At 49.1% G+C, this 10,766-nt stretch overlaps 1 protein-coding gene across 1 annotated transcript; it reads right to left on the bottom strand.

The window, feature by feature from the left end:
- Positions 1 to 646: 646 nt before the first annotated feature.
- Positions 647 to 9,830, bottom strand: INPP5E (inositol polyphosphate-5-phosphatase E). The gene is made up of 10 exons (XM_005146305.3): positions 8,875 to 9,830; positions 7,127 to 7,250; positions 6,315 to 6,412; positions 5,606 to 5,730; positions 5,337 to 5,456; positions 4,854 to 4,961; positions 4,115 to 4,276; positions 3,456 to 3,571; positions 2,864 to 3,000; positions 647 to 1,965 (listed from the first exon to the last, which is right to left on the bottom strand). Exons 1-10 carry the CDS (start codon positions 9,726 to 9,728, stop codon positions 1,833 to 1,835), a joined length of 1,977 nt encoding a protein of 658 aa, XP_005146362.2. The 5' UTR covers positions 9,729 to 9,830; the 3' UTR covers positions 647 to 1,832.
- Positions 9,831 to 10,766: the final 936 nt, after the last annotated feature.

Here is a 10,766-nt window from a genome sequence, read left to right as displayed (position 1 = left end):
AACACAATTATCAGTCTCCCAGCAGAGATGCAGCTCAGCTAAGAGCAGAGATCAGCACAATACCATGTAGAAAGCTGATGCTCTTGAAAGTGACTGGCACTGTTACAGAAAGACATGAAGTGCCATGCATGTGACACTGAAGAAATGGGAGACCCAAAAGAGAGGACTAAAACACTTGATTTACACAACTCCCCTAACATACGGGCTTAAAACTGTAGACAGCTGCAGTGCAGCACTTCACTGGCTAGGTGTGTACTGTGAGGAGCAATCAAACTGGGAGCAGAACACTGAGGCAGCTATTGCCTGCTTTATCCCCATACCTTTCCTCATGCAACTAGGAGAAAATGTTGCATTGCTTCTTGTGGAACCCACAGTGTGGAAATCCTCTTCAGTTGTTGTGTATGTATGTTTGTAAGAAAATAAAAGAGACCTTGACATGATGGAGTAGTGAGAGTTCTGAAATGCATTAGTTAATGGCTGGATTTCATGAATTGGCAGGTGAAATGTGTTTTGTCTGTTCAATGCAAGGGATTCCAAAGGAATCTGTCCTGCTCTTCCAGGTGAAGCCGAATGGCTCAGGGCACCCAGTGTCACACAGTGCTGGTTCTGACAGCCCGGCAATAAGAGCTGGTGCTCATTTCTGGTATTGCATTAATTTATTTTTATTCCTTTAAAAAGAAAGGAAATCAAATACCTGATGGCTACAGCCAGGTCAGTGCCATGAACATTCGTACCGCAGAACAGAAGCTCTGTCTTGGACAGGTTGCATAGGTAGCAGCACTTCCTCCAAGTTGTTTGCACAGTGATTATGTACTAAGGTGATTAATGATCCAACCCATCTGTGCCCATAAAGAGTTCTTCAGTATTAGCTGTACTTGACCATTTTACCAGTGCCATACTGGTCCCCGTAGGACGTTTAGCCTTAAGACAACACTACTTCAAAAGCAGGAAGTTACAGTTCACTGAATTGGAAAAATAAAACCCAAAGGAATTAACTGGCATCAGAGGTAATGGGACTGTGCTGATGTGACTGGCTGCAGTGTCTCTGCATGGACACCCCTGGCATCCTGATCCCTTTGGTGAAGCTGTACTCAGAGCAAGTATCCTGCTGTGAGGGCAGGCAGCAGCATCACCCCAGCAGAGGGCAAGTGAGTTAAGGAAGGGATTGTTTCAAACAGTCTCAACAGCCAGATACATGGTGTGAGAGACTATTTTCCCCCTTAGCAACAGAAGGCCTATAGAACAGTTATTGAAAGGCAGTGTTCCTACACTTCCAATGTACATTCACACAGATCTTGTTGCAGAGGAACAAAAAAGCCCAACACAGGAGCACCAACCTTACCCAAACCTGCCCAAGTCCCCTCACTGGTCCCTGTTATGCATTTGACAGAATACCACCATACATTTGGTACAGATAAGGAGAAGAAAACATCCCCACAATGCGTGAAAGTTAACCAGATCAAACCAAACAAACAAACAGATTCACCTTTCTGCAGGCTTTTCTGAGGTCCCTGGTCATGCCGGTTCCAGAAGCTGGGCACCCTGCATGGAGTCATCTTAGAGGCTGAACCCGGTTGCTTCCAAAGATAGTATGGATAGAATGAAATCAGTTACATCTGTTGGGATGGATGTCCTACATAACTGACTTCATTTTCTTCAGCAAAAGCACTGAGCTACATGGATTAGCTCATGCAAATGAAACCAGGATGAGGTTTAAGACATTCTGCAGGAGCCACAGTGGCTGCCAGAGGTGCTGAGGCAGACAATTCCCTGCAGAGTTTGTAGTAGCCTGAAATCCTCTTTCCGGGCACCTCTAACACAGAGTTCTGAGCTCAGGAAATGCTACATATGCTGCTGGATCTTTGGTCCTTCTGCTCCTTCCGTTTCTGAAGTTCCCTCGTAATCCGTCTCTTTATGCCGATTAAATAGAGTTCTCTGTCGAACTGCCCTGCAGCCAGTGGAATGCTACAATGCAAACACAGGGAACTGGATCAGGGCACAAACAGTCTTGTTTTCCCACCATTTCCCAACTAGTTTCTACAACAAAGGCCAGAAACCTGATTTTCACTTTCTTTAGGCATTCAGCTACTGCTGCAGGAGAAAATGGCTAAAACATCCTTCATCCACAGCAACAAGTGAAGCTTTTTCACATTGAAATGAAGGAAATACTGGTTGTAAAAAAGGCAAATGTACATTGAGTTTAATCATGAAAATGTCAGCATTCATGGGGGACATTCTTTGTGACCCTAAACAATAAACCACTCCTTTGAAAAGCTGAACAAGCTGACTCATAACTTGGTGTACACCACAGAGTTCTTACCTTGGTCTCTTCTAGAGAGGCCAGAGGGAGCCCCAGCAGCACAGCTTCACCTATTTAACAGGTATTTAATAGCCATGAACAACAAAATAATCCCAATTCTAACTGCATTGCTGACCAAGTGCTTTGAGAAGTCACCATTTTCTAGATAGCCTGACATCCCCAACCAGGCAAAAAAGAGGAAAACAGCACTGCTCCCAAAGAGGGAAAGAGGAACAGAGAGGAAAGCTGTCCATGCCAATAGCAAAACCAGAGAGCTGCAGCTCAGATAAAACACAGATTCATAGTCGATTGCAACACTCTCTTTATCTCCTTCAGGAGGATTAAGGAACCCAGCTGCAGGGATTTCAGATGGCAGTGCAAGGTTTAAGCACTCTCACTGCTCTGACCACTGGAAGTGTATATTGGATAAAAACCAGAGGCTGTAGAGAGCTGCGTGGGGTAAGCTCCATTTCAGGAACTCTCCTGGGAGGACAAACTGAACAGGAGCATATCCTCATGTGGAGCCATGTGCAGTCACACACAGGGACATAAGGAGGTACTCACTTGTCTCTGCCAGGCCTCACTTTCACACGAAACAAGGCAAATACAGGCCGATGGTCTGAAGTTTTGATCACAGGACACGATGAGTACTTGACAGCGTGGATGTCATCCCTGTACCGACTGCGGAACACAACTCGGTCCTGCAGGGCAGAGAGAGGGGGAGAGGGATGTAACTGCCTTTGCACACCCACCCTGGAAAAAAGCACTGGTTCACAAGAGACAAATCCATTTATCACATTCCAATTAGTGAAATTAAGTGTCTTGGACAGGGACACGTTCATGAAGAGTGAAGAACCAACGGTGGTTCTGCACCCAGCTCCGAGCACAGCACAGAATGCACTGAGCAGGATGTAAGGCAGGGAAAATAAGATCTGCAGCCTGTGCCCAACTCTCCCTGTGCTCACAGACTGAACAATCCTTCCTTCCAAGCCAGCTCCACATTCCCTGTTGCCCCTAAGCAGCACATCCTAGCATGACTGTATCTCATGCAGGTGGACTGTGGAAAGCAGCTTTTTCTTGCAGCTGAGAATCCCCTTTGGAGACAGACACGGGCTGAGCAGCCCCTTTGAGCCTGCTGCTCTGAAACCGTCCCTACCGTGTAGGAAGGAGTCCTTTGTTTGGAAGTGGTGTCGTAGCTGTCCTTTCCTATGTCAAACTTGTAGGAAGGGCGGAAACGAATGTCAGCCTCTTGGAATCCTTTGAAAATAGACCCTGTAGGAAAGAGAAAAGCATGAGCAACAACATTCCTCCTTCCTAAGAACCGAGCACATTTCTGCATGTATTCAATGCTACCGGCTACAAACAACAGCCAGGTACATACATGGTACAAAAAAAGCTGGGCTTGGGCTCCAGGAAGGAAGACCTGGAAGCAAGCTCCAGTTCCTACATAGTGAGGATAAAAACCAGGCAGTGGCTATTTAAACAAAGAACACCTTGGGCATGCACATCCCCTTCCAACGAAAGCTCAGGATGCTTTGCAAGTGTTACTGTTCAAATCCAAATGCCTGAGACTGTGACAGAATTATGTCCCATTTATAGAAGAGTCAGATGAAACAGACTGGAAGATTACACTATACATAGCAGAAAGACCCTTGTATGAATTGACACTGTATTTAACATCTGCTGACCTTTTTTAGGGAACTTAACAAGAGAAAGCATGAAAGGTCTCTAGGAAATAGGGATTTGGCTGTAATAATTTCTGTGTGTAGATATCTCTGTTCCTGGAGACTGGGAAGAAAACCAGCTTCCCCTCACCCCTGCTCATCTCACTAGTGAGCTGGTCATATGCCAGGAGCCTGGACACGTCTGTTTCAGGGTTCTGGTTCAGGATGGAATCCACAGTCTCACGATCCTTATTTAGTCGGAAGTTGAAGTCACCAAACCAGAAGACTTCATCAAACCGTGTTGTGACATCACCTGCAAATGCAAACCAGAAGGGTCAGAAGGAGGGAGAACTCCCTGAGAGGTTCTGAAAGCAAAACAAGAATCCAAATGTTTCTGCCCTGGATCTTCCCTTTGCCTTTGGAAGAAAACTGAAGCGTGTGATGTAGCTACACACTCAGTAAAATGAAACTCGGTGATTTCCAGTGAGAGCTGTGTGAGGCAGAGCTTACTGAGAGTGCTGCCTGGTGTATGCCAAAGGAACAGGCATCAATTCTTCCTTTTTACTACCAGGAGTTATAATACTTGAAGCACATCCCTAATATTGATAAAGTGAAACCAAAGTGATCTTATTGCTGCTCTGAGAAAAAATACATCACATGAAAACTCCTTGTGGTTTTTCTCTCCTCCATTTCAACTTCTCTCAGATTTTCCCCCAAATTACATCCCACCTAAAAACAATGAATCACATGAGCAGCCACCATCCTCAGACAAAAAGAGCTCTGCTCTCTTTCCATGCTGTCTCAGATCAGCACTCTTATTCTCTCTTCCTTAGCACAGACTGAAAACTATGGCACAAACCCTGTTCACCCAAGCAAGGTTTCACACTTACTAGAACTGGATCGATAGGGGTTTGTATCCGGAACATTCTTGGGAAGTGTAAGGCTCTGAATGGTTTTATTGTAGTCCAGTTTCCTCTCATTCACCTTGCTGTCCCCCGCTGAAAGACAAAGCCCATTACTGCCAACGATGCATCGCTTTCACTCAGTTACAACTTCTGGTTAAAACAGGAGCTTCCAAAGGACATCAGACATTTCCCACATATAAAACGTTAACACTGACCCAGGGCACACACACACTGAAAAATGATGACAGGGAGTGTGCAAAGAGGGATATCATTGGGCACAGTTCATTGCTGGCTTTTTAAAAGCAGTTCTTTTGTGAGTTTACTACCAAAAAATCCTCTTCCCTTATTGTTCTCAGCTCAGCAATCCTGAGCTTTGACTTCAGCCTGACCTGCACCTCTATTCCCTCTGTAAAGCAACCCCTCTCCTCCCTCCCTCAGGACACTTGAACAAGACTGCAAATGTCTCACATGTGAAGTGCGAGGTGATGAAGAGAAAGGAGGTCCCAAAAAAGGTGAAGGAGATTCCCAGAGCTCCCTTGGTTTTGATCTGAGACACGATCCGAGTTGTCACTGTGGCATACTCCACTTCTGGAAGGAGAAAAAGAAGCTGCTTTTACTGAAAAGCCTCTTATAGACAGGGAGCAGGAAAGTTAGGGGAGGAAAGCCCTGGAGAGAAGGACGTGATAGCATCACTCCTTCAACCCCCCCCACTCTCCAGCTCTTACTGGACCACGCACCTGAGCAGAACCAGATCAGGTCCCTCCGAATGAAGACTGACATGTACAGCACCCCATGTGCAGCTGAGTAGAGCATGACATAGTGGGGGCCCAGTGTCTCCTGCAGGCGGATCTCCCACTCTCTTCTGCAGGAAAGAACAACAGCTGGATCACAGGGATGACACAAGAGACAACAACCAGGAGAGGAAATGAGCATTGTGAAAACAGAGCAATGCCTCTGATAATGTCAAGTAAGTGTAAGCAAAACCTGCTGGGCTGCAGCGAGCTTCACTGCTGCCACTGCACCTGCTTACATGTCTCAGGGAAAGTCTCCCACTGGGAAATACCCTAAAAAGCAGAAGCTTCAACCACTCTTCCAGGGTTGATCAACCTCAGAGAGACTAGAAACTGGAAGCACATAACACTGTTGTTGGCTTTAGCTCACTCATGGCCAGCTCAGACCCATGGTGAGATGCCCACAGAAATCAGATGGAGCTTTGCTGTTACCTGCTCCAACAACAGCAACAAGGTCTGTATTTACAGACCTTTGTGACTTTTTCCTCCCAAACCCACTTCCCCTGGTGCTCATGTAATGGAATTCAGATTCTTATTAAATATGGGGGTTCTATTGACAAGATTAATAATACAATAGAGACTATCTGCAGACTAATTAAAACAAAGGAATTAATTAGCAATAAAAGAGGATGGTTCATTACATTGTTTTTGCTACCTGTCTGGACAGCCTTCTTGAACCCCAATGACATACATGTCCTGGGCATAGTCAGGATCTGTTGGTAATAAAAAGTCATCCAGATTCAATGGAAGTTCCTGTTATTAGAAAAGAAATAAAGATCAAATAGCAGTATTAGTTATGCAGAGTTTTAATAGAAAAGAACAAGAAAAGTCCAGATTAAGCAATGACTTCAAAAGAACATGCAAACAATTCAGGCTTTAAAAACCAGGTTAAGTGATAATACTGAGGAATCTCCATCCAAAAGGCAGACTTAGGTGCTGCCACTGCAGCAGTAACCCAATATGCACAGTTCAGCCATGTGGGGCAGTAACATGATGTTTCTGATTTCCACTGATGCCTTCACCAACCCTACAGGCTATTTCCTGAACACCCCAGGGGTTGTCTGTGTTCCTCCAAGTACAGCTCCTCAGTCTCCTGGCAGAATCAACCCTGAATTCCTACACTACATAAGGATGCAGGCAGGAGACTGAGCAGCAGACACATTCTCCTCCTAAGCACAGAATCATCAGTCATCTTCATGTGCCCCTAATTGCAATGGGGTGTAAAGGAGCTGCCAGAAAAAGCCACAGAGGTCCCTGCTTTCACACCCACTATCTAAGGAACCCCATTACAATGCACTCTCACTAACATACACACACGAGAGGGCCTTGGCACTGCAGCACGACAGTGAAATCGAGTGGACAAGGAGCACAGTCATGAACAGGAAAAGCCACCACACCAATCCTTGCACTAAGGCTTGGGTAACCTCGCCCCTGCCAAAAGACCTGCAGAGACTTCTGGGCACATACCTTCTGACCCTGCATGTTCCAGGTGGCCACAAAGATCCCGATATTGCGATCAGGGAAATACCTGCTAAGTTCTTCTGCTCCCAGTAAGGCACCACTTGCCAGAAGGCTGCCTTCCAAATAGCTTCTGTGAACAGAAAAGCCATAAAAGAGCATCTAAAGAAAGGACACAACAGTTGGAATAATGATTGGCAATGCTTGAATCTTGAGCAAATCAAGAACATACCTTTAGCTCAAGAAAATGGCATTTGGCATTTATATACTGTTCTGCTTGCCTGAAGTTCCTTATAAAGTTCCAGTCCTCATGGATCATACACAGGAAAATAAAACCCTTGTCATAAACCAGCCTTTTCAAAGCCAGGACATGAGTACCTGGTGAGACTGATGCTGCACAGGCTCTGCGATGAGGAGGCTGAAGCCATCCAAAGCCTTCAGCCCCCACTGTACTTACCACAGACAGAACATGGAGAGATTGGTTTGATATTTGAGTGTCTTGAAGCAGCTCAGTTTACCTAAACCACAAAAATACCTCCACCCCTCCCACTGTTCTGGTACCAACTTGCTCTGAACCTCACATTCCTCCTTCAATCCAGCTCATCACGTCAGTGTGCAAGTAAATGATTTATTGAGTCTGAGGTCTAAAAGAACATCACATTCAATATAGACAGCTCTGCCCTGCACTGCCTGCCTCTCCCAAGAACACACTGCTTATGAAACCAAAGGGGTATTGGCAGAGGGACAGCAAGTTGAATAAGCATTTTTAATCTTGCTTAAGCTCTGCAAGCAGCGATGGCAGCACGCTGGCAGGGAATGCTGTGCACCCCATGGGCCTGCCCAGCTCACCCCAACAGCTTCCCAGAGGGAAATGAAAGGAAAACCCTCACAGCAATCAAGCAACGATCCATCTTTGGGGCTTTTTTAGCAGTAACACCTTACCTCAGAATTCATTTCCCTGTACCACTGACTCCCCCTCTCTGGATCAATGATCAGACCTAGCCCTCAGAGCTCGCAGACTGTTGTGTCTCTATAACATACAACTGGTGTCTTTGCCTTCCACCACACTCCCTGCCCAGCAGCACCATCAGTAATTCCTGCTGCAGTGTGTGTGCTGGCAGTGTTCACAGACACTTGGTCTGCAGCCAACACAAGGAGCGGGTTCAATAGACTGACAAGCAGATTAATGCACCTCCAATTAACAACCTAAACTTAACTAAGAATAAAGACAAATGAGCAAGCAGAGCAGGAGGTCAGGGCCATGCCAGGAGAAAGTGCTGAGACCTGCATGGAATCACACCCTTCCTCAAGCACTGATCCTGCCAGAAGGCAAACAACTCACCATGTGCAGAGGACCCTCAGCACCTTACAGCACTGTGACAGCACTGCAAGTACTGCATGACAGTTTTAAACTAAGCTACTTGGGTTTTCTCCTGCCATTCACCATTTCAGTTCAAGCCTGGCATACTTTTGTTGGCACAGCTACTGCTCCTTAATTTTAGAATGATTACTTAAATATTGCAAGCAAGCCAGGAACAAATCAAACTTACATTTATGAAACCCAATACCCAGCTAAAAGGAGCAGATGCAGAGTGTTTGTACTAATCTCTTCACCTCCAAACTGTTTCCAGTCTCTGCAGGAGGTAAAACACAGAACAATGTCTGTTCTTGCAGATCAGTTGGAACTTCCCTGCCCCTGCCCAGCTGGTCCCTGCTAACACCCCAAACCCTTTGCCAGGAGAAGCTCGGGCACGTACCTGCTGCGGACATCCTTGGAGCGGATGGGAGTGAGCAGGCTGAACGTAGACTTCATGGAGTGCGTGGAGCAGTTATCATAGACCATCCCGTTGCCGTGCAGCCTGCTATCACTCCAGCTGCTGCTCACCCTCCCAAGCTTGTGCTGAGAATGCTGTCGGTAATCCAGGCAATCCGAGTCAATCCTGTTCGCTGTCCTCAGCGAGGGAGAGGCCCCGCTGAGCTCCAGGGGCGGCAGAGGTCGCGCCGGCATTACCTGGGCCAGCCGAGGCTTGCTGCCTGTGAACGCCTTCCCCCGCAGGAGCCCCCCGAAGGCACTGGAGAGCTCAGAGGCTCGTTTCCCCAGGTCCGAGGTGCTCCCTCGGCTCCTCCCCTCGGCACTGCCGTCCGAGGCACCCGGGGAACTGTGCAAGGAGCTGTGGTGGCAGCAGCGCTGGCAGGGGCTGGTCCTGCCCCGGGTGGGAGGGCTGAGGGCGTCCTGCAAGGAGCCGTTGGAGGAGCTCGTGTCGTTGGGGTCTGTCAGGCTCTCCTGGCTCGTTCGAAAGCGCCTCCACCTCCTCCAGCTCTTCTCATCCAGAGACGCAGCACGCTCCAGACGGGGCTTCTGAGGAGGCCTTGGGGTGAGCGGCTTCAATTTCATGTTGGCTTTGAGGTCATCGGGTAGAAGCTTTAAGGTTTCAGTTAAAGCAGTGCCTGCACTTGCAGCATCTTCAAAGGTAAGTGCCCCATTGCCCCCAGCATCCTTCTTTGCTGCTTTTCCTGCTCTTTTAGCCTGTAGGTCCTGCACCGCTCCACCCTCCGTGCTCCGAGTGACACACGCCCCTGAGTGCTGCGGGAATCCGTTTGGAGTACTCATCCTCCCCCAGGTACCAGCAACAGTCACAGCTCCACATGAAACGCTCCTCACAGCATAGTTTCCTTCCCTTGCTTACCCCGTAGACCAGAGACTGAAGCCAGCTCAGTCTGTGGTGAAGAACGAAGGGCAGGTGTAGGCTGCTGCATTGTCTGCAGGGTTTCAAGAGGTGGGATACCTGCATTTCCCCAAGAGAAACACGTTAGAATGAAACGTTACAAGCTGCAAACTCTGCTCCTGAGCCAGAAAGCTCCTCACAGGACCTCCCTCCGTCCACAACAATGCAAACCTTAACGTGACCTTGTTAGAAACCCGTTATTCTCTCTTTGAAGAGGTGAGCAGTGAACCGACCTCCTCACTGCGGGAGGCACCGCGGCTGCGTACACACTTCCTTAGGGAAAGGCTGTGTGCCGTTAGCAGGGAAGGGAATGGGAGCACCCCACAACCCACAGCCCCCGCACCGCACCCCGGGCGGGCCGCAGCACCCGCTGCCCTCAGCTCCCTCCGCGGCCTCACAGCAGGGAGGCCGCTGCCGCAGACACTGAGGGCCCAAGGCAAACCCTGCCCTGCCTCCCGCAGCCCAACCAGCGCCGGCTCCTCGCAGCCCCTGCCCCGGTCAGACCCGGCCCCTCACAGCCCCGGGCCGCCCGCAGCCCACAGAGCGCACTGACCTCGGGCTCCGCTGCACCGGCCTCGGGCTCCGCTGCACCGACCTCGGGCTCCGCTGCACCGGCCTCGGGCTCCGCTGCACCGACCTCGGGCTCCGCTGCACCGGCCTCGGGCTCGGCCCGGGCCCCGCCGCCTCCCCGCTCCCCGCAAGGCCTCGGCCGCCCGGGGCGGGCGCAGCTCGCAGGCCCCGGCGCCGGAGGCCGCCCCAGCACCGTAGCAACGGCCGTGACGCCCGGCCCGGCCCGAGGCAGCGCCCCCTGGTGGCCGGAGGACTGCCCCGCCCCGAGGGAGCGGTACAGAGATCACCCACTTACAAAGCTCTGTGGGGAGGCAGCGGTTAAACAAACAGCGCAAACTGAAACCTCTTCCACT

The sequence above is a fragment of the Melopsittacus undulatus genome, chromosome 11 (assembly GCF_012275295.1).
Source record: "Melopsittacus undulatus isolate bMelUnd1 chromosome 11, bMelUnd1.mat.Z, whole genome shotgun sequence".
NCBI classification, from domain to species: domain Eukaryota; kingdom Metazoa; phylum Chordata; class Aves; order Psittaciformes; family Psittaculidae; genus Melopsittacus; species Melopsittacus undulatus.
The sequence above is the reverse complement of the archived record's forward strand: the minus strand, read 5'-3'. Positions and strand labels throughout refer to the sequence as shown.